This window comes from Rutilus rutilus (genome assembly GCF_951802725.1).
Source record: "Rutilus rutilus genome assembly, chromosome: 10".
NCBI classification, from domain to species: domain Eukaryota; kingdom Metazoa; phylum Chordata; class Actinopteri; order Cypriniformes; family Leuciscidae; genus Rutilus; species Rutilus rutilus.
The window spans coordinates 35,904,443-35,929,593 of NC_140215.1; the positions used below are offsets into that span (position 1 = coordinate 35,904,443).

At 38.2% G+C, this 25,151-nt stretch overlaps 1 protein-coding gene across 2 annotated transcripts in view; it reads left to right on the forward strand.

Moving 5' to 3' along the window:
- Positions 1-21,220, forward strand: part of LOC311298678 (uncharacterized protein) — a 57,497-nt gene extending 36,277 nt beyond the window's left edge. For both annotated transcript variants that reach the window (XM_084421801.1, XM_084421802.1), the window contains 7 exons: positions 10,606-10,779; positions 10,882-11,055; positions 11,156-11,329; positions 12,069-12,239; positions 16,463-16,509; positions 16,852-17,422; positions 20,559-21,220. In XM_084421801.1, coding sequence (XP_084277927.1) covers positions 10,606-10,779; positions 10,882-11,055; positions 11,156-11,329; positions 12,069-12,239; positions 16,463-16,509; positions 16,852-17,422; positions 20,559-20,631 — 1,384 coding nt within the window. In that variant the 3' untranslated portion in view covers positions 20,632-21,220. The remainder of the gene's footprint in view (positions 1-10,605; positions 10,780-10,881; positions 11,056-11,155; positions 11,330-12,068; positions 12,240-16,462; positions 16,510-16,851; positions 17,423-20,558) is intronic.
- Positions 21,221-25,151: the final 3,931 nt, after the last annotated feature.

The window sequence follows — 25,151 nt, forward strand, 5'->3', positions numbered from 1 at the left end:
TAATGTTTTTAATTTTATTCCAGAATTGTTTAGGATTTTTATAATGAAAAGAAAGACATTCTTTATAATAATTAGACTTGGCATTTCGAGTTTTTGTCTTGCTCAAATTTCTCAAATGCCTATAGACTTCCCAATCAGCATTACTTCTTGTCTGACAAAATGTTGTCCATGCTTTGTCCCTTTGCCTAAAAAGACTAATAAGTTCCGAATTAATCCAAGGAAGATGATTGCCCTTAACCCTAACAATTTTTCAAGGTGCATGCTTGTCTACAACATTTATAAACTCAGTATAAAAAAAATCCCAAGTGTCTTGTACATTAGGAATTAAATTATATCTATTCCAATTAATAGAAATCAGATAATGAATAAATAAATCTAAATTCAGTTTTTTATATTGTCTGATTTTAATTAATTTTGGTGGCAATTAAGGTACTTTAATTTTCCATACACAGAATATAATCGAATGATCACTAAAGCAATCAGACATCACACCTGACCTTAAAAATCTATTTGGGTGTGAGACAAGTATCCAATCAAGAAGAGATTGTGTGCGAGAAGTAATTCTAGTAGGCTCAGTAATTAATTGGGTAAGATTTAAATTATTAAATATATTTTTCTCTTTATTACATGACGTATCCAACCAATTCTTATTGAAGTCACCTAATAAGATTAGCTCATTTTTACCAAAAACTGAATTAATAGTGGATATCAGTCAGTTGGACTCCACTGGTGAAGAGGGTGGTCTGTATATGCTCCCGATGATTAAACATTTATTTAAATGGAAAACCACCTTGACAAAAATACATTCAAAATATAAAGGATCAATCGAAGGTATAATTAATTCAGATACAAGACCTGTAGAAACATATATAGCCACACCTCCACCCCTGGAGCACCTATCCGATCTGTAAACAACATAATTGGTTAAGTTAATTTCATTATCTGAAACATTGCTATTGAGCCATGTTTCGGAAAGAGTGATAATATCAGGCTTATTTAAATCAACCCACACACGAAGTAAATCAATTTTACACACCAGACTTCTAATATTCAAGTGAATGATTTTTAATCCCTTAACCTTATCCAGCTTGAAAAATAACTAACAATGATACTGTCACTGGTCAAATATAAGAACAAAAATAACTGAATCCAAAAATTCATTACAAGGGTGTAAAAACTATCAAATAAACTGATATAAACAATAAACAAGAATAACCCAGCTGCCCCAGAGACCATGTTCTAGGGCAGGCGTTCTCAACCCTGGTCCTCGAGGGCCACTTTCCTGCAGAGTTTAGCTCCAACCTTGATCAAACTCACCTGTCTGTAGCTCTCTCGTAATCCTGAAGAGCTTAATTAGCTGGTTCAGGTGTGTTTGATTAGGGTTGGAGCTAAACTCTGCAGGAAAGTGGCCCTCGAGGACCAGGGTTGAGAACGCCTGTTCTAGGGCATTCCAGTGAGTAAACCAAATAATATAGGTCAAAAACCATCTCATCAACTCAACTCAAACAGCAAAAATAATAATAAGAAGAAAATAAAGAAGAACGTAACTTAATGAAAATTAACAGTAGCTCTGTGGGAGGTAATACAGAATCCAACGCTCCAAAATAGTATTTTACATCACAAAACTACCTCAACACAATAATAATAATTATGCTTCTAACAAACTTCGGTTATCCGAAAAATCCTCTCCTCAGACAGTCATTAAATTATCCTGGTGAAATCTAAGGGTGAAATGTAGACAGCTTCAGCATCTTTGTGGCAGCTAAAACGCTGCTGTTTGCCATCAACAAAAACACACAACGTGCAAATAAATCTAAGATATCTATCTTACGTTTAACATGATCAAAGCTCCTGCGCCTCTTCATCAGGTCAGCGCTGAAGTCCGGATAGATATATACGCGTGTCCCGTTGTACTCAAGCTTCTTTTTCTCCCTCGCAATGCAAAGAATTTTCACTTTGTCCTGGAAATTAAGGAGCTTGATCATAATAGGTCTAGGACTGGCTCTATCGCTGTGACGAACTGTTTGAGAGCGATGAGCCCATTCAATGATCGGCAGAGTGGAAAAGTTGTCTTGTCCCAAAAGCTGTGGAATCAACTGGGACATAAAGCCAGCAATATCACTGCCTTCCGATGACTCTTGAACTCCAACAAAGCGGAGATTAGAACGTTGACTTCGATTCTCCAAATCGTCAACTTTGTCCAGCAGGTAGGAGTTGTCTTTCTCCAGTTGTTGAATCCGAGCGACACATACTTGCACGTTGTCCTCATTAGCCCCAACACATTGCTCTAACAAATGAACTTGATCTCCCAAAGTTTCGTGTAATCCAAACAGCAGAAAAAGTGTGGCCGTATGAAAAACTTTAACGCCAATGTATTGAAAAGCAGTCAAAAAAAAAAAAAAAGAGGAGATCTTACAAAGCTACTATGATAGCAGTAAGCATGCTTGAGTAGAGCTTGACACACGTTCACTCACGCCGCGGCCATCTTGAATTGTATTATCAATATCAATCACTAATGGCCATGGATAAAAAAAGACAACGTTTTTTGTCATTTCACACAAGAATAGGTAGGCTACTTTTATATTATGACGATGTAAACACAATTAGGCTACATTTCATCTGTAAAATATTACGTCTATGCACTTACTCAGTATGATTCTCGATCGCACTGAGAACTGAACGACACCTGCGTGCCTCTCTGCGGGGTGCTGGAGAAGGAGAGCTAGATGCGGCCACATTCCTAAAAAACAACAACAAAATAAAACTGTTTGCATACATTATTCAAAGTAAACTGATGAGCAATTGATGGTTATTGACGCACAATGTATATATCTGTTGATGAGCCATAGGACGGAGAAATATCTATTGATGTGCCGTAGACCGCGTCACCGCGAGTATCTGTTGATGGGCCATATAGGCCGCACGCATTTAGTGACACACCCAATGAACGGATCATTCGCGAACGACACATCACTACATTTCAAACATTTACACCTGTATTCACAAACATCTGTGCATAAGGTAGTATTGAAGCATGATAAGCAGTGTCATAGGCTAACCAAAACCGAACATTTATATAAAAATATAATGTATTTAGACAGTATCACATATTTTACCGGAGGCTGAAATATATTTGCACTAAATCACATTATATAACCTAAGCAGATATTCGCAAACAAGCTACATTACGCATAAGGCAGTATTTTAGCATGATAATCAGTGTCATAAGCTAATCAAAACTGAGTGAAATATATTTAATATACAAATATGTTTAAAGAGCAATATCATATTTAAAAAGGTTTACACTTGAGCATATACACGAATGTTAGGGATATTGTAAGGCAATCGTTCCTGTAAGATGTCAAAAGCTAGCCAAAACTAGGCAAAATATAGTCTGATACTGTGAAGCTGCTTTGATACAATCTGTATTGTAAAAAGCGCTATATAAATATTGGTGTCTTGACTTGACTGTTCTAGAGGTGCTCAGATGCAGATATCTACTACAGTGCAACATCACAGTGTGGAGGAAGTAGAAGTCGTTTTGGAAGCTTAGTTTTATTAAATGTGAGGAGAAATTTTAAAGGCCTGAAACTTCTTTAAGTTTCTATAGTACATTTTTTATAGTAAAATGATTATTATTTATCCATTTGGTTGAGTGGTGTAACTAATCTGATAAATAGTATTAAATGTTAGGTGCTGATAGTCTTCCTCCTTGCTTTTCATTTTTGTAATGTTTAATATCAAACAACAAAAGAAAGAAAAAATCATGCACTGAAAACAGTAAAATGTTTTTAAATGCACAGATGTGTGGATAAGATGTCTCGGTTACTCATGTAACCCTCATTCCTGAAGGAGGGAATGGAGACGCAACGTCAATGTCACCGACATACTGGTAAACTAAATTGGTAAACTAAACGAGCCAATGAAGATTGGCATAAGAGATTTGCATCTCGTGCTCTGTCTCACAGCGGATGCAATATTCTTAAATAAGGAAGCGGATGCAATGCACATTTGCTTTTTGCTGGGGAGCCAAACCAGTTCTACCAGAAAGACTCGGGAGATAAAATGATATAACAAGAGTAAATTTATTAATAGCTCAGCAAGCATAGTCTTTGGCGTAGGCCCCGTCCTTAGCAAGCAATGCGAGGGTAACGGAATCTGCAAATCCCACCTGAAGATGAAGGCAGGGGCCTTGGAGGTAAAGGAAGGGACCATCCTGGTGGTGGTGGGGAGGATGGAGGGAAAGGACCATCTTGGAGGTGGTTGGGGAGGATGGAGGTAATTGGCGCCGTCAGTATCTGCGAACTCAGACGGATGTAAGTACCATTCTTTTATACTGAGAGTGTTAACACATGATTGGTTAGAAGTGAGTTAATTCATGACGCGCTGATTGAGTCTTCCTGGCAGAACTTAACGCTAAGCTTACATTGACTTGGCTGCCCAGCGAGTACAGCAATAGTGAAGATGGGACGTCATGTCTTCGTTCCCTCCTTCAGGGAACGAGGGTTACATATGTAACCAAGACGTTTCCTTTCAGTCGGTCACATCCGACATATGTCGACGTCACCGACATATTGTAGAACAAGTTAACATGTTGTCATACAAATAAAGATTTAAAAATGAGGCTGTCATTAATTAAGGCGAGACACGGCAGGCAAAAACATCGTTTTTTTTTTACTGGTCAATTTTGAGATTTTTGGATATTTGTCTTCAATAACATATCTTCTTTCAGACTTGTGGTGAAAAAAAGTCCGAAATACACATTTAGGTCTTTATTTTACTACACTTTGTCTGTTTGCGTCTGTAGATTTCTCATAAATTCAACAAAAGTTGGTGCTCTTAATCCTCCGCTGCTCTGCGATCTCTGCCGGCACCCTTTCATCACATGCACCGTTAGGAAGCTCTCTCTCTTCCTGTACAATGCTGTCGGATCCAAATATGGTCATTTCCTTTTTCTCGGAAACCAATCGTGAAAGTAAAAGGGCTGAATGCGTGATCTCATTGGCTGATGATAAATCTTTAAAGCCCGTTTTCTCAAAATGACTTTACTCTCATACTCCAAGTCCGAAATCTCCACTTCAGTAGCACCTATCTACACCAAACTTTCCAGTCTTGTACCTAGTTATATTATGAAGATATTTACAGAGGGATTTATAAATATATTATTCCTAGCCTGATTTATATAACATTTTATTCCAAAAAACTTTGGAATTTTTTTAAGGCTATTGACAGTATTTTCTGATTTACAGGATAACAAAAGTAGATATCCATAAATCCCTCTGTAATTTTTTCCCATCTAATATGTGAACACAATGAAAAAATAATTTTTAACCTGGCTTTATCCAATACTCAGATTTCGTTTTTTAAAATATATGCAAATTAGCACATATTTAATTAGATATTGCCTAATTTGCATATTTAAACATTAAATTACAGAAAACTTGTAATACATTTTATTCTCATCTTAATGTAGGTAATCAACTGGGAAAGTTTCATGGTGATATCTGCTAGTTAAAATTTCTACCCTATTCACCTGTAGTGTCTCGCCTTAAACAGGTTAAACAAGCAGAATTCAATCAACAAATTATGTTTTATAAACTAAGTTCGAGAGGAGCTGTTATATATGTGACCCGTCACGGAAAACAGTGACACAAGTCGGCAGCACAACTTTCGAGCAAAATGAGAAAGAAGCGTGTTTTTTTTTTTAAATTGGTGATTTTCGCTTTTTTGCAGAATCTGTTAGTTGAGATCACGAAGAAGCCTCTCCATGTTTGAGATAGCAGTATTGGTATATTTAACATATATTTAACAACATGGTATATTTAACATCATAACCCTACATTTTGAGGTTAAAATCTGCTTGTTTTCCAGAGATTCTAGCATGCAGTAGGGGCGTGTCATTGTCGGTGTGTATTTCCATACTGAATGAGCCAGCTTTTGTTTCTTTTGTTATTGCCCCCGCCCTCCAAGGGAACAGCGTGGCTACTTATTATGCAGCGCTCTGGCCGGCTCTATCTGATTTCAAAATTCAATGAAGATGGACGCCAATAACATTACGATGTCCAGCAATCGATTTAAATAGTAGGTTACATGGGGTTTAATTTGTTGTTTAATGAGATGTAATGTTGTCAGTGAGAGATCCACCTATTTAACTAATGTGTATCTTAATGGTTCAGTGGTAGATCTTTTGCCAACGGTGTCAGAGGTTCTTGGTTCTAATCCGCCCTTGTATAGGTTTTTTTTTCTCGTATTGTTTTTTTCTCTCATCAAAACTGATTATGTTCATCAGTGGTTGTATATCAAGCAGGGACATCCGAGTGAAGACAGTGTGGCGTGTGCGTGAGCCACACAAGAAAACACTGTATCCGCGCCACTGATCGCAGCGGCAACGAACACTTTGATCACTTGATTTAAAAAACACATTTCAGCGCTAGACAGTCTCTTATTTAAAAAACGAACGAAATGAATGCTCTGGCAATTAACTGGAGATGTTTTATTTATTTGTAGAATTGGTACATTCGTGCCGCGAGATGTTTTAAAAAGTGGTGGGGACAATATCGACCCTGGCAAAAAGTGGTGGGAACATGTCCCATCCGTCCCAGCCGCAAATTACGCCTATGCCTATTTCCATAGTTTATTTATTATTATTTATCATTAGCAAAAGTTTATGTTTCATGTTGCACGAGTACACTGAAGAAAATTCCTAGTCTGTGAAACCTTTCATTGACAATGGCAATAAAATCTATTCTGATTCTGATTCATACTCATATACTGTATATATATATATATATATATATATATATATATATATATATATATATATATATAATCACATAGCACATCCTGTTTTTGATTTGAACATTCTCTAGAGTTTATCTTATTTTTTTATTCAGTGTACATAAGAGTTGCCTATACAGTTTTATCGGTAGATGCTAAGAGACATTTATTTATATATTACCTGTTTGCAAACTTTTTTTTTTTTTTTGATGGCACATTTTCCTGACCTTTTTGCTCCCCCCTGTGCTTTACAGGGGGAGCTTTACAGGGGGTATGGCTTATCTAAATGATATGTAAATGAGCCCTATTGTCACTCCCAGAAGCAGAGAGAGGTGAGAACTGCACAATCTTTAGAGGCCGTTTTCTTCCCTTTGAGCTTTTTTGAGTGCCTACCTTTAAATGGCCACAACTTCTCCAAATATTATCAGATTTCCATGTGTTACACGTCGTTGGAAAGCTTGGAGACTACACTTTCAGAATCTGTGAATAACTCAAAATGCCCCAGAACCGACTTGTGTCCCTGCTTTCCGTGATCGGTCACATATATACTGTATATTAGACAGACATCTGACTCACCTAGTTACCACAGCAGCTTTCTGCATCCGTCCACCACCTCGACTCCATACTCTCGGCTGGTTCCCATATCCAGCCTGGGATACTGGGAAATAACTCTGGGTTTGGGCTAAATTCTATAATAATCCATATTATTACCTGCAACCCTGTCAAGTCTCCATCTGCCTCCGTCACCACCCTTCTCAGCCAGTCCTCCAGCCCTTCCTCTGCTGGAGGTTGTCAGCCCTTCACCATCTCCGGAATCGCTATGCTGTGACATCGAGCCTCAGGTCGAGCAACCTCCATCAGCACCTGAGCGAGTGGATCTGTTACCTGATCGACCTGGCTGCTCCGCTCTGGCTCCTCCTACCTTTGGCTGCACCAGACCCCCTTGGCCTTTTGACTCAACTGGGCTCCCTCCCCCTTGGTCAGTTGCCACACCAACTCTATCACGGACTTGCAGATCTTCCGCTACGCTCTGTTTCTCCACGGTCACATCGGCATCATCTCAGTCCTTGGGTACTCTGGCTCTTCCTCTGACTGTCGTTGCAGCGATTGCGCCTAGTCCTCCGATGTGCCCTGGGATCAACCACCTCCGCCTCCGTCGGTCGTCCCCCAGATGTCGGCAGTCCCGTCAACATTTTGGCGCCTTCCTCCCTCATCTCCACCGTGGGCTGTCACCACTGCCAGGCTCTGGGTCCGCCCTCCAGATCGCCCTCCGGACATCCTTCGTTGTTCCGTTACAGCACAAGGTCCAGGAGAACTGTCAGTGTCATGTTCTGTTTGTTTTGGCTTTCACTCTTCCTGTGTTCTTTTGTTCTAGTTTCCCGCCACTTTCCCGAACTACATTCACCACAGCTGTTCATCCTTTAGTGAAACGTCTCTTTGTATTTAGTTCCTGGCTGTGTTTCAGTTCATCGTCTGTTATTAAGTTCTGAGTTATGTAAATAAACCTTGTTGTTATTTGTCATTTTCTTTGTCTTCCTTGGATATCTGTGACACCATGATCCAGAAAACAAATTCGGGTCACCCGAGCTGCCTGCAAGGCTATTGGTGCCAACGATAGAACATTATTTTCAGTTTTTTATTCTCCATCATTAACCCTCTGGGGACCAAGCTGTTTTTGGGGTCCTTGAGATGTTCTGACATGCTCTGACATTTGTGCTTTTTTCAGTTATTTATAAACATGTTAATGGCAAAGGTGTAAATTCACTCTATATAGCACAAACAGGGCTACCATAATATGCGAGCAACGTGTATGTAGATGTTTGTATTTTTAAGAGAATAATGTTTATGCGTGGTTATTGGAAAAAATTTAAATGAAAGTTGCTGAATTAAGACCACAAAACACATATTAAATATGTGTCCACAAGACTTTTGACTAATGGATGTTGTCCCTTTGTGTTCTAGCTTCAAAATTATGTGAAAATAGTCTTGCTTTATCGTTCACAAAAAAAAAATACATTGATTTAAATGGTGTAAAACAGGTTTTGCTTGGAAAGCCAATATGCGAGGGGGAGGAGTAGTTTACACCTTAGATTACAATGTCCCACCCACTCTGCATAATGACTCTGCATAATTAGCCATTCATTCAGGTGTGACACTGACTGAGCCACAATGCAAGGACAAAAGATGTATTTAGAAGAAGACTTATATTGACCATTTAAGATTTCGCTTACATCTATCTTGTAAATATGTTTTGCTATTTTATTAAAAATGTTACAATTACAACAATAATTACAATTTCAACAATATTTCAAGTGTACTCTTTCTTTGTAAAAAAGAAAAAGAAAAAAGATTATAGGCCTACATTTTATCATATGTATTCATTAGTTTGAATATAGCAAATATATATATATATATATATAATATATATAATATATATAAATAATATAGTTATATATATATATATATATATATATATACGTTAGATATGAGCAGAAATTGCTAAACAATAGCTTATTTGATGTGGCAGTATATTCTACAGTAGCCTAAAAACTGTACCCAAATCTAGTCAACAAGTGACTGACTGTAACGTTGTTTTTATGAAATATTAGGGCATATAAATGTTACTTTGCAGTTTAATACGTTGCTTATACAAATACATTTTATTTCAACATATTCCAGTCGATTTTGACTCATCTCAGTAGGCTATAGCAAAGCAGTTTATTCTTTCACACACAGACGCGCGATTCATATTTAGGCTAAACAGTCTTTACAAATATGTACCCTTCATTCATCTCACAGAAAGGCAAGTCATATTATAGAAATGCGATTCATCTTTTTGCGGTTTGCATAGGCCTACACTAACGTTATTCCATAACGTTATTCCACATCAACACTTGAGAAAAGAAAACAGCCTACCTCACTCCTCAGCGGGATCTGCTCCTCATATCAGGAGATATTGCTCCTCATATCAGCACTGTTCTGAGGAAACTTTTCTCCATAAGGTAGGCTATTATGCCTCACTCGATTGCGACGCGCTTTGTTTACAGCTGATGTGGGGGCGTTTCACAGACTGAAATGGTTCTCAGAATTTGCATTTGAATAGCACGCGCTCTCCGGGGAGTGGTCAAATTACTTTTGAATGGCTCGTAATGAGCTCGACTGGAGTCGCTCTCTTTTTATACAGATTACAGAAGCTGAGAATATTTGTTTTTTTATATAAATTACTTCATTTAAAAGATGCGATCTCAAGCTTTATGCCCGTGGGTCTGTTTGCCTGTTTGACTGAATTTTCGCGGAGTTATAGATCATTTTCGAACGCGTTACAAATGGTAGTTTACTGACAGAGAGAAGGCAGAAATCGCATCATGTTAATTTTTCTTTATTTGTCAAAAAGCAAAACACTTTATTTTTATTGTGAGTATACAGAAAAAAAAATTGAAACTGAACAGGATCGATTGATGTATTACACGAAAATGAAAGATCAAAATTAACAGAGCATTTAGTGTTTATTTTCATTGCTAAAAAAAAAACGAGCAAGAGGGTTAAATTCAAATTTACCCCTAACTTTTCACACTAAAACACTTTCTGAAATACTCTTGTGTACAAATTTAGGAGTCCTAAAATTAAAAATATTTTGTTCCTGAGGACAGACAACTGGCAACTTCCTTTACTCATCTTTAATGCTATTTAATCATTGTATTAATTTTATGTAATTTCATCTCTTCTAATCTTCCTGTCTGTAATATCACTGGTCAGTGTTGTGAGAGCTTAAGAGATAATTTAAGAGATAATTTACAGTGTGTGTGTGTGTGTTCTGTTCTCTTTCAGTTTTTCTGGCTGTAATCTCACTGATCAGCATTGTGAAATTGTGGCATCGACTCTTCAATCCTCAGACTGTGTCCTGAGAGAGCTGGACCTGAGTAACAATGACCTGCAGGATTCAGGAGTGAATATGCTCACTGATGAACTGAAGAGTCAAAACTGTCAACTGCAGATACTGAGGTATTTAAGAACATATAAGAGATAATTTACACTCAGAGAGCCATAATGTTGGTGTGTGTTTGTAGAGGATTTGACTGATGTGTGTGTTCTGCTCTCTTTCAGTCTTTCTGGCTGTAATCTCACTGTTCATGGCTGTGAGAGTTTGTCATCAGCTCTTCAATCCTCAAACTGTGTCCTGAGAGAGCTGGACCTGAGTCACAATGACATGCAGGATGTAGGAGTGAAGCTGCTCTCGGATGGGCTGAAGAGTCCAAAATGTCAGCTGCAGATACTTAGGTATGTTAGAATATGTAAGAGATAATTTTCAGTCAGTCTGTCATAATATTAATGTGTGTTTGCAACTGACTGTTGATGTGTGTGTTTTGCTCTCTTTCAGTCTTTCTGTCTGTAACCTCACTGGTCAGCATTGTGAGAGTTTGTCATCAGTTTTACAATCCTCAAACTGTGTCCTGAAAGAGCTGGTCCTATGTAACAATGACCTGCATGATTCAGGAGTGAAGTTGCTCTCCGATGGACTAAAGAGTCCAAACTGTCAGTTGCAGATATTGAGGTTCGATTTTCACATTTATTTTTTTCTTAATTTTTGTTGGATATGCACCTAGTAATAGCAGATTTGTCTAGGTTAACGCTAGAGCAAGCAGCCATGTATAGTTGCTACTACTTACATGTTTCAAATGATAAGCCATATTTGAAGTCGATGGATGATAGGCAAAGGTTTGGATTTCCTGTCCGACATACTGTAATTACCACATGGACCCACCATTAACGATCTGTGTGTCAGACTGCTTGACTTCAAAAACCTCTGCGCAAGAGTGAAACGTGACCACTAAATTAGGCTATTTTTACCCAACTCCAGAACCATGACAAAATCATTCACTAATTAGTTGTTTCTCTAAACTTTAACAATTTCTTTTTTATGCCATAAACACACCATCAAATTAAGCAAAGTACACATAACTTTTTTGAGTAAAATCTGATTATTTAAATGAGAAATATTTGCAGAGGGCAAGAACCATTATTTGCATTTATTTGTGTATTCACATAGTTAAAGTGTGTGATATAATTATGTATATTGAATAAATTATATCAGTATGTTATGAGGCCATTTATAAACTGTAAGGGTTAGTGTAGTTACTTAAGTCTACTCTGAATTGACTAGAGATATGCATGCAGCAGTCAGTGACATGTCTCTCTCTGTCTGGCAGCTGTAGTTTACAGTTGTCCTTAAGTAACACATGGCTGGAGCTGAACAGGCACTAATACAGTTTCACATGCACTTCTCTCTGTAGGTTGTCAGGCTGTATGGTGACAGAAAAAGGCTGTGGTTATGTGTCTTCAGCTCTGAGTTCAAACCCCTCACACCTGAGAGAGCTGGATCTGAGCTACAATCACCCAGGGGATTCAGTCAAGCTGCTCTCTGACAAACTGAAGGATCCAAACTGTCCACTGCAGATACTCAAGTATATCAAACACTAACAGGGTTGTTTAGCAGAGTCAATATCTGTGCAGGGCTTAAATTTCGTTTTTGAAAATGGGGGGATTTCCCACCAGTTGAACTTTGAGTTGAATTTACAAAAAAGACAAGTAAACAAGAAAAAATAAACAAATTGCAAGCAGAATCATAAATAAAAATAACAGAATAAGGAGACAAATAAAGAGTGCTTTATGTTTTCCAGATATGTCTGACAGTAGGATTCAGGCAGATTAATACTACATAATTTGAATAATCAAATGTTGCATAAAACATTGAAAAAAAAGAACCCAAACTCAGAATTTTTCTCCTCTGCATTTTACCCATTGCAAGTTAGGGCACACACATTAGGAGTAGTGAGTAGTGAACATGCAAACACACACACACACAAATCAATCCACAAATGCACGCGAGAGATCCACACACACAAAGCAATCCACAGATGCACGCAAGAGATCCACACACACAAATCAATCCACAAATGCACGTGAGAGATCCACACACACACACACAGCAAACCACAAATGGATCCAAGAGATCCACACACATAAAGCAATCCACAAATGCACGCGAGAGATCCACGCACACACACAGCGATCCACACACACAGCAATCATGCATTATTGTCCTTACTCACATTGCTTTGCTCACAATCCACAAATGCCTGTGCTGACAAGCCAACCGCAGAGGAATGCAAGTAATCGCAGCAACCGCAATATTCACGTGTTTTATTTTTTCTTAAGGCTATAGCCTACTCTTCTTGTTTTGAACTTCGTGCATGTGTTAAATAGGTTAATGATAACAAGACATTACATGAATTTATCATGGTGATTTGTACTTCGTGGATTTGCACTTAAGCCTAAACAGACAGTGAATCAGCGAGATTGACTGAGCGCGTGCGATTACCTGCGTCTATCTTTGAGGTCAAGTCATAAACAGTATTTGTGAAAAGGTTGCCATGTCTAAGGATAGCGAAATATTTGTCGTATCATCCTTTTATCGTTTAAGGGAATTTTCCATGAATGGAGTCAGTGGTCAGCATTCCACAGCACGAGGAAGCCGTGGGGAAAAAAATCAGCGAGTCACGCATTGAATCAATGCTAAATGTTTTAGCTTACCTCAAGGGCATCCAAGATGTTGGTGTCTTTTTTTCCGCAGTAGTTTTAATTTAGATATTTTTAGGTCAAACCGTTCTTGTCTGTCAGTTCTTGTCTGTCAGCGCGCACGCATCCTGCTGTGTGACGTGTACGCAGACTGGTGCATAGATATATACACTAGATGTCGCCTTGGCTACGGCAGTTCTTAACGAATGCCGTAGCCAAGGCGACATCTAGTGTATATTTCTATGCACCAGTCTGCGTACACGTCACACAGCAGGATGCACGCGCGCCCTCAGATCACTTGGACGTGGCTGTGTTACAAGAGGTAAAAACGATATAAATACTGTTCGTTTTCTCACACAAACCGCTTGTTTCGTGTCTTAGGTCATCAATGTGTACTTACGATGGGGAATTGTTTAATTTGGACGATGGGGAATTGTTTTAATTTCGACTCTGTGCATGCTCTTTGAGACAGTGACCACAGACCTGCATTATATGACTGACAGACAAGAACGGTTTGACCTAAAAATATCAAAATTGAAACTACTGCGGAAAAAAAGACACCTACATCTTGGATGCCCTTGAGGTAAGCTAAAGCTAAGCTAAGCTTCAGCGTTAACCATGCGACGCATTGATGGGCAGCTGATACTTGAAAAGTGGAGCTCAAAGTTTAAAATAATTAACGCCTTGTTTCATTACATCTATCTTTTAATGAATCAGGGTTTTTGAACGTATTCGTTGAATGAATGGTTTAATAACTCGCTCAAAGACAGTCTGTTGCCGTAACAATGTAACTGCGCACTGAGTGACAGCCTTTCAATGTGCAGAGACGCTGTTTAGTTTCAGTTACATTGGTTACTGAAAACGTTTTTGTGCATGCTGACCACATTGTAACACTTAAACAAGCCATGTGCTCACACCAAACATGACAAAAACAGAAGCACATGGCCAGTAAAACAAAATCACAAGCCATGTGCTCACACAAAACGAGACATGAACCCGCAGCCAATGAGAACACTCATAAGCCACGTGTTCACATAAATAATGACAACATGAAAGCACACAGCTGGTGAAAAACACAAGCTGCGTGCTACACAGTACAAGACAAAACATGACATGAAAGCACGTGGCCGATGTAAACATGAACCGCATGCTACACAAAATACAACAACACACGCGGACAGAAGAGCGTACGGTCCAAGCGAACTCTTACACAAGACAGAGCGCACCAGAACAAGGGAAAGCTCATCCTGTGCGCTAACAACAGAGGACAAACACGCGGAGACCAACCAAAACCAAACTAGACAGATGTGCCGGGATCCAAACACCACGCCCCGCACATGTAACAAGGCATACAGACAAGTGAGCACATGGCTCAAGGACACTCAAAGCCGCGCGCCCACACAAAGACATGACAAAACAGGAGTGTCAGAGCTCTGTCACAGAACCAAGGAATACACTAGACCAGTGGTTCTCAATTCCATTCCTCGGGACCCACTGCTCTGCACATTTTGTATGTCTCCCTTATTTAACACACCTGAATCAGATCATCAGCTCATTAGGAGAGACTCCATGAACTGAACTGAGTGTGTCAGATAAGAGAGACATACAAAATGTGCAGAGCAAGGGGTCCCGAGGACTGGAATTGAGAACCACTGCACTAGACAGAAGTGACAGAACCCTGACACTTAAAGGATAACTCTCGCCAAAATGCAGCCTAAGGTCTTTTTGTTAATCTATTCGAGGCAAACTTTCGTTTAAAAGCATAATTAGAATGGAAACGCCACTTTTAAGTTTGACTGTATTTTCGTTTTCGGTCAAATTGCCTTTTGAATGGGAGTGCTAGGGGCACGACTATGATAGCATCAAAAATCGCTATTTTTAAAACACTAAGACGGCTCGACACAACATGAAACTGTGCTTGAAGTATCACCAGGGGCTCTACACATGAACTCCAGCATTGACTGCATTGTTTGTGTACACAGAGTTTACTAAAAAGAAACATTTTAAACAACTCACTGTGTTTCCGTCTGCCGGCATTTTGTCAGTCAAAAGTAGTCGATCTCCATAACAGGGAGGAGAGTAAAGATGGAAAGCTCCTAAAGCTTAGTTCCATATAAATTCACGGATAATTTGTTGTTTTGTTGTTAGTGAAAATCAAGATTGACCTTGTATTTGAAAAAGGATCCTCATATAAGAAACAATACTAAAATTAAGAGTCAGTTCATTCGCATTCGGAGACAGTTCGCACTGTTCATTCACACTATTTTTGACTGACAAAATGCCGGCGGATGGAAACTCAAAATCTTTCTTTTTAGTAAACTCTGTGTACACAAACAATGTTCTCAAAGTTTCATGTTGTGTCGAGCCTTCTTAGTGTTTTAAAAATAGCGATTTTTGATGCTATCATATTACTGCCCCTAGCACTCCCATTCAAAAGGCAATTTGACCGAAAACGAAAATACGGTCAAACTTAAAAAAGGCAATTCCATTCTAATTATGCTTTTAAACGAAAGTTTGCCTCTGGTAAATAAACAAAAAGACCCTAGGTTGCATTTTGGCGACAGTTATCCTTTAAGTGGTACTTTAATACAACTTTATATGTACTTTGAAAAGACAGAACTGACCCTCTACTAATAAAAAAAAAAAAAAAAAAAGTATTCTACCTTCATGCATTTTTTTTAATCAACACTTGAATGTGGGTAAGTTTCATAAAAAAAAAAAAAAAAAAATTATGTGCAAAAAGCTGTTGATAGAACCGGGCTAATATGGTCATACTTCCTGGTTCTAGTAAGAACTTTTTTTGACCTGCTGGAGTTTGTTTATTAAGCGTGGGGGGAACCAACCAGAACAGCATTACAATAATCTAGCCTTGAGGTCATGAAATGTTCCGCATTTGTCATTGAGAGCATAAGTCGTATTTTAGATTTATTTGTCTTGAGCCAGCCATCAAGTGTTCTGTATGTATTCTAGGTTATTGCGTGCAGATGATTTTGGACAAATAATTGGAACCTCTGTTTTTTTATTTTTTATTTAGTAGATCATGATATAAAATCTTTAGATCACCCACCACTAGCATTATCTACATTAAGGTGTGTTTTGGTGTTTATAGTGTGGATCATGGAGGAGACATCATGATGACAGCCGGACTACGAAAGTGTATGTCTACAAACACACACACACACACACACACACACACACACACACACACACACACACACACACACACACTCATATTTTGGTTTTTCATGTTCTATGAGGACATTCCATTTACTTAATGAGTTTATACTGTACAAAATGTATATTCTATCCCCTAAACCTGCCCATCTGAAAAAACTTTTACATTTTCAAAAAACATGTTGGATTTATAAGCTTGTTATTGCCATCTTTGTGGTGACATCTGTTACCTATAATGTAGGGATTACCAGTACCACCCACATACACACTCATCTAGTGACTTTTGTTTTGTTGCTCTAGATGTTTCTCTCTTCTTGTGTTCAGATGCCTGTGATCTCACACTGAATCCAAACACAGCACACAATCTTCTAATTCTGTCTGAGGAGAACAGGAAGGTGACGCGTGTGTTAGAGCATCAGCCGTATCCTGATCATCCAGAGAGATTTGATGAGTATCATCAGGTTTTGTGTGGAGAGAGTCTGACTGGACGCTGTTACTGGGAGGCTGAATGGAGCGGAGTTGTTGAAATATCAGTGACATATAAAGGGATCAGCAGGAAAGGATGGAGTGATTGTAGTTTTGGATCGAATGACAAATCCTGGAGTCTGGGGTGCAGTAATGACAGTTTCTCTGTCCGTCATAATAAGAGATACACTGGTAAACCTGACATTCGTTCATCCACTAAGAGAGCAGGAGTGTATGTGGATGTGTCGGCCGGCACTTTGTCCTTCTACAGTGTCTCTGACACACACACACTCACACACTTATACACATTCAACACCACATTCACTGAACCCCCCTATGCTGGATTTGGGGTTTATTCTGATTCCTCAGTGTCTCTGTGTGACATTAAACAGCATCCTGTGATAAACAACAGTGAGACACACACAATCGGGTGAGTGAAATATACTGTCTTAGTGAATAATTTTTCCAGACTGTGACTAATAGTTCAATCCTATGTTCTTCGTACATCACTAAACACTACAAGATACAATACAAGAGAGATGCACGATGTTGGATTTTTGCTGATATGCGATATGCCGATAAACATATTTTGGCCGATAGCAGATTCTGATACTAATAAACATGTTGTTTTCTCCTTTGTTTGGAAACAACACCAAGTCTCTACTTTGCAGGGACTATAAACAAATTATTTTTCATTTTAGTTTTGAGCAAAAACTAATTTCCGAGGTCTCTGACTTAGATTGCTGTACCAGTATTTCTCAAAAGCTCCTGATCACACATGATCTCTAAACTGTAATTTGCTATTAATTTTCTGTAATTTTCTAGCTGTAGTGTGATCTTCTTTTCTATTAATATGCCTGCAGAAGAGGAATAAGACAAAACTGGTCAAATTCACTCAGTATTACTTGATCTATTCCAGCACTCCCCTCAATTACAATCAAGCACAATTAACTGTAGACAGTTGTGTTGTAAGCAGTAAAACAGTCCAGTTCTTTATAGTCAAACTCATTTATTATGTTTGGATAATGAACATTTCTGTCTTGAGGTCGACCGACTGATCGGCAGGCCGATTAATCAAGACGATTTTTGGCATTTTTTATTAATCGGCATTGGCCGATTTTGCTGCAAATTAGGCCAATTAATAGACAGGTACATCTGCAAGCAGCTAAACATTGTTTTGGAACATTTGACGCTGCCTCTTGCGGCAAGCAGATTGCCATTCCACCAGCATAACCCTGTGATGTTCCCCTCTCCTTGCTAACTTTTTAAAGAAAACGGTAAGATTTAAGACTTAAAGGGCACCTATTATGCAAAATTCACTTTTACATGGTGTTTGAACATAAATGATGTTTTATTAACAAGGTTCGGGAGGAGCACGTTCAGATAATTAACACAAGTGGAAAGCACTCAGCAATCAATGGTGAGAGGTATAAATACTCAGCAGTCTCACCTCATTCCATTGACAGTTTTTGCAGCATCCCTCCACCACCCCTTCTCCACACTTCTAGTACTAAACACTTACATACGGGGGGAGTACTCTGGGTTCGGGCTGAACTCCGAGCTCGGAGCCCTCCCTCCGGACAGCACGCCATATACGCATTAAACTTACCCATTTAAATTATATGTAAGTGTGAACTCGTGAAATGTGTGTTGGCAGTGTGTGAGCAAAACCACCCTATATGATAAAAATCCACCCAGTGTTTTTTTTACAATCTCAATAAATCATAAGCACTGTCTCAGAACGAGCTGTTCTAAGATTCTATGCAGTGTGACGTAGAATTGCACAGGCCCCGCCCACGACTGTTGATTGACACTGCAGTTTGAGCATAGCCCCGCCCTGAGTGAGCTGGACACAGAGTCCTCCATTGTTTTGACGCTTGAGCCGCTGTAGACAAGAAATGTCTCCTAAGCGATTGAGGTGTTTTGTTGTTGGATCATGGATGTAAGAATGAACATAGCCGTCTTCATTTACTCTCGTTGTTACTCGAGGATGGAGCTGTACTGTTTGTGATCCAGCTTAACGTTACAGTCTTTAGAGCGACAGGCCTAACGTTACTGACCACGGCAGAAATGAAAGTGAGAGCACGCACTTTAAGACGGGGATTTATAACGGGATAAGACGTGGGCGAAATGTGATTGTTGTCCATCATTCTGCGCAATTGTTGAAAAAGAAAAACGTTTTAAACCATGAAGGTGAGCACTTTGCGCGAGAGTTATGTCGGTGAAGAAGTAGGCTACTATCAAATCCCATTCAATTATTCACTATAGAAAGTGAAAGTAAAAACTGACCAGTGAGAGCTGAATCTACTCAACATGTTCTGATAACGGTATATAGGCCTAACCTTAATTTATTTTCTTAATATTTCTCTTGTGGCCCATGGTGAAAAAAATGAGAATTATTTCGTGTTAAACACGTTGTTTTTTAAATGAGGACTAATATAACATCTTCATTGCTGCGCGTCGGTTATGCAGTGATGCGCTATGAAATTATTGCGGGGCTAATTAATTGTAATATTGATTTGGTAATAAAAGTAGCCTCATAATAATAATTCTAACAGACCTTATGTTTGATTGTGTTATGATGCATTCATTCTCGATGTGCTGGCACTCGTTCTATGTGTGTGTGCAATGCATTTTCCCCTCAGGGCTTGCCGTAGATAGGCAATAAAGGTCATGCAATGCGTACTTGGGGTGTCACGGTCTTCAGGTTTTCCTCTCACATGTGTGTGATACGTTTAATATCTTAAAGTCGAGAACAGTTCAGACAGTTCTCGTTTATTGTTATCTTATTCATAAAGTGTTTAGGCGAACCCTGCACGAATGCGCAGTCACATAATCATCATTCAGATCACCGCAAGGGGGGCTTAAGATCATCTTAGGGGGGGTTAAGCCCCCCCCCGCCCTTGCCCCCCCTTGCTAAAATGTTGATATTAACATTAACTGAGATTAATAAATCCTGTTGAAGTATTGTTCATTCATTGTTGCTTCATGTTAACTAATGCTAACAAAATGAAACCTTATTGTAAAGTGTTACCATTTTAGTTATTAATAAAGAAATTTGGCCATAGGAGTGTACAATTAATTTGAAAAGATAAGGAATCTTACACTGGTTTACTGTTTGATTTATGTTAAAGTGTTTGGGACATGGCTTTTAATGGTGAGCCTTCTGTTTTTGAAATCAGGCTCTAGATTTATTGGCCAATATATTGATTATCGGCTTTCAAATACAAAGAATTATCGGTTATCGGTATTTGACAACATTTTCATATCGGTGCATCCCGAGTATTCATCTTTGTTAACGTTAAAAATTCAACTGTTTAGTTCAGGTCCATTAAATAATATTGACAGACACATGAATATTTTTTTAATAAACGTTGAAATTAACATTAACTGAGATTAATAAACACTTTGGTATTTTTCATTGTTAGTTCATACTAACTAATATAGTTAAAGTTACCAGCCAACCAGCAAGTTTAATTTATTAGTTTATTCAACAATTAATTTTGTACACTGTTTGTGCATAAAAACCATCTCACTCTTTCATTCTGCCTTCTTCTGTGCCACAGGTTCTTCAACCCAAGGCTCTCCAACCAGGGGTCCACAACGGTACTGCAGGGGCTCCGCCAATTAAATGTTTGATAACAAATAATTTTTGTTAAAAAATTAACACATGGATAAAAAACATCACAAAATCAAATAAAAAAATAATCACCCTCAAAAGTTGATATATATTATATATATTGTAATAATATCATGTTGGCGAAACAGATTTGGCAAACACTCTAGTGTGTCTCATGTTTCCATTTTCAATGTATTTTTGCAGCGGTGAGAAATGTAGCCAATCGCAGTCATGTTTGTTGATCTCTTGAACGCAAATCAGGGCCAATCAGAGGTGTTTAATTTAGTCAGAATCCACTCGCTGCCTCAAACGGCTGAGTTTTTTTTTTTTTTTCAGTGCTGAGTTCTGCTTCAATGCCAAAGTAAATGTATAGCAAGATTTATATTTGACTGTCTATTTCATACTTGTTGGTGAATTTCTGATAGATTAGCCATAAATTATAAAATGTAGAATTTTACTAAAAAAAAGATAGTTGTGGCAAATATAATTTTTCATGCTCTGTTTTCATGTGATTAAATTCCTCTGCAAACACACAAAGTTTGTTGAACTGCAATGATGGAACATTTTTATATTTTCTTTACCTAATAAAAGCTCTTTTTTCTAACTTTATTTGTAGTCTCAGCATTTAACATTGTGATATTTTTGATATTTCACTTCATGGAAATATTATGAATGGTAGGCATTCTGAATAATGTGATGTTAAGTAAGTCTGTCATGGGATAATGCACAAAAAAACTAATATTTATTTATTTTAAACTCAAATTGCCCAGTGACAACATAATGTACCCCTAATTTTGGGTAAGTTGTGCCACTTCTATTTCACTAGCTCTGATCCACTACTCTGGTCTGAAAGGGAATGCTGGCACGTTTGACTGCCGCTCCTTTCTCCTTGTGTTGTTGTTTTTCAGTGTTCAGTGAGTCGCTGTCACTGCTCTTGGAGCTTTGGAAACTCCCCTCATCTGTAGTGATGGTGAGATGAAGCCTCATGAAGCATTGAAGCCTTTCAGCCAAGTGGTTCACAAAAAGGTTCATTTCTCGAGGCTTCATTTGCTCACAATACCAACTGGTGGTCAAAGAGTGTAAAACAAGCAGATACTGTACAGATGACCTGATGTGATCTGTGATGCACTGTATTTTGCACCAGTTAAGGTTTAGAAATAACGATGAAGAAAAAAAATCAATTTCCACATAGACTAATCTATTTATATGAATATAATGTGTAGGATTGTTTGGACCAGATGATTTGTTCAAACATAATTCCACACAAAAATTCAACACTCCAGACCCAAAATCAACCATTCAGGACCATGAAGTCCAGGCTCCAGCCAGTCTGAGATAACCAACGAAAACCCCCAGCTAAGAACTTATGCCAGCTTCAAAGAGATGAGCCCAACTAAAGGAAGAACGTATCAACGTTTGATACTTTGGAAAAGACTGATTGGTTCATAGATGGCACAGCTCGGGACTCACCAAGATAACGGCAGAGGTTGTTTGATCCCCCGATAGATATACAAAACAGACCTTCTTCTTTATAGAGACCTTTGAACGACCCCAGGGTTGAAACCTCTTAAAACCACAAACTGAGACTTTACATATCAAAATGCATAAAATCATCCCAAAACAATTATTGATGGACGTATAATCAAACATAGTTCAACTACATAATCCTATATTATGTCTACAACCTATATATGTGACTATCATGCTTAGATCACATATAAATCATGCAATTGTTATAACTATTAGATGTAATTGAATGAAAGTGTTTCTTGTTTTCTATCAGTACGATCGTATGTTCATAATTCAAAAGATGGCTTGATTGAAATCTGTGCAAAATGTTTCGTATGCTTATAATAGGAATCATGTCTAAACTGTACCCTCTCAAATAAAGACAGTGCCTAATTGGTCAGAACTCATCCAGGAGGCTGGACAAACATTTGAGTTTAAAATCTTATGACCCGAACAAGCCTTAGAGTAACAAGAGAAGCCTTAGAGAATATAGCCATGGAGAAGCCATGACGGAGTAACCAGACAGACGAGTAATGTAGACGAGCAAACAAAAGAACCAAAATCAAGATCAGAAGAACATGGGTTAAACCGCTTCATTCAAGCCATCTAACTACTCTCGTCTCACTTATCTTTTTCTTACTTAGTTTCTATTCTTTTTTGTTGAGAGTCTCGGTTTTAAGTTCAGTTTTGCTGCAAAGTTTCAGTCAACAATTCAACTGCAAAACCCACTTCCAACTTCAAAGACTTTCCATCCATCCGCCAGCACACCACGTGATTGGCCGCCCACAGGGCTGGACTGGTAATCTGGCATACCGGGCAAATGCCCGGTGGGCCGACGTGCTTTTGGGCCGATACATCTCATACTTTTTTTTTTTTTTAACGGCCCATAAAACTCGTACATCGGCGGCTCATTCGTTTTGTTTTGTTTAATTGACGGCGCTGGGTTAGTGCCGGTGTAATGCATTGGTCAAAAAAAAAAGTAAGCGTTAGTTTTTTTTTTTCACTGACAGACCGGCCCATGAAACGCGTAGGTCAGCGGCCCATTGGTTGTTTTCTTGATTGACACTGGGCTGGCCCAATCACATCTTTAAAAAGCTCCCCCTCTGGGCTTTGAGTGAGCGTGCAGTGTCAAGTGTGTATCTGTCAAAAGAGAGTCTGAGAGATGGAGAAGAAACGCAAGGAATGTGCAGAGAAATAGCGTGAAAAATAGATACAGGCCCTTCAAGCAGACGCTGTAAAATGTGTCAAGATATATATGTTTTCTGCAGCAGCAGGACCTTCATCAGCTCCAGTGGCTGATGATGAGGATAGTGAGGAGGATCAGGAGAGAGATGAGAAAGTTTAACGTAGAGTCCGCGGTAAGCAGAACTACTTTCAAAACACTTTGGCTATGAGTGTAGGAACCCATTACCCAGTTACAGATTATTTCCACATCTGCCTTGTTGACGATTACAGCAATTTACTAGAAGTTTAATGAGACGCGTTTGTATCCATGTTTTCCGCCAAAATAAAAGCTTGATGCGGTTTCCGTCAAAATAAAAGATCATGTGCTTATCTCTTTCAAGTATAGAAATTAGTACAAAACTAATTATGAAAGTTTTCTTTATTTTTCGGTGCATTATTTTTTACAATATATGGCTATTAGGCTACTATCATGAGATTAATATTATAACTATTATTATGTGTAATATAGACAGACACTGACAGATCACGAGATCAAATGACACATCCAAGATGATATCATCGTGCGAATCATGATCTGGCTAACTCGGTTCTTCGAACACACTTGCCGGATATGATTAGTATCGCTGGATTGAGTTATCTGAGATAATTGCGCGTTCATGCGCTGGTTTAAAGGGGATATGTATCGATAGTAGAAACATTGATCAGCAAAGCTGCTATTGGCTGCTCAGCGTGGCCAAAGAGCGCGCTCAGTTTTTCTCCTCAGCAGAGCAAGAACTAATAGTCGAAGTTTATTCGGAATTTTAATGTTTAATCAAAACGCCAGGGAACACCTCAAAGTCTGCAAAAGCCAGGAGAGAGGGCTGGCAAAAAGTAGCAGACAATTTAAATCCGTTAGAGGTGGCCATGTTAGATGTTTTTATCACTTATTAGCCTATATTTTTGTATTTTAATAATTGCATAATTACTTTGTGCATTTTAATGTCAGTCACCATACTGGAACATGGGAACAAATAAAAGTGAAGTACAAAAATATTCTACATAATGGTAATTTTTTGTTATATTATAGTCTATTTTATAAAAGGCACTGTTAAATAAATGGTTGTCTGATTATAAAAGCAACCAAGAAAAAAGCTGAGAAAAAAAAAAAGAAGAAAATATCTTACTCTCCTACACTGTAAAATCATTTTTGCTGCATTAAATTAAGGCTGCATAGTCATTTCAACTGTTAAATCTTGAGTAATGATGAATTGCTTTGACTTGTGAAAGTTAAAACTGATATGTTAATGTGAAAATATTTTACCATGAGTTGATCACATTTTTCCCCAGGGTAGTTCATTGTAATGACACTGTGTTTTCCTCTTTTGTGCAATTTTACACAATACACCAACACTTGTATCTGTTCCCAAGAAAGTGGTGGCTGAAATATGTGCAGTAAGTGGACATTTTCTAACTTTCCAAAAGAAAGAAAGAATAAGACTTTGTAATGTCCATTTGTTTCCATTGCACTGGACAGTGTCATTTTTCATTTTCATTTATATAGCGCTTTTAACAATGTAGATTGTCTCAAAGCAGCTTTACAGAGATAAATGTATAATTTAACGTAAGATTGTTTTGGCTTTATAGCGGTTCTTTAATAAAGTTATTTTCCAGCTAAAGTTAGTTTTGATTGATTCGCTTCCGTCGCAACGATCATTTGTTTTTAAATTAGGGCCGCCAAGACGACACCATTCTCTCTACACAGACTTTAAACGCGAACCTGTGAGAAACGCTGATGGCGTTTTATCTAAATAAAAAAAATAAATAAAAAAAATGCGCATTAAGAACGGGTTCTATAGTTATGTGCGTT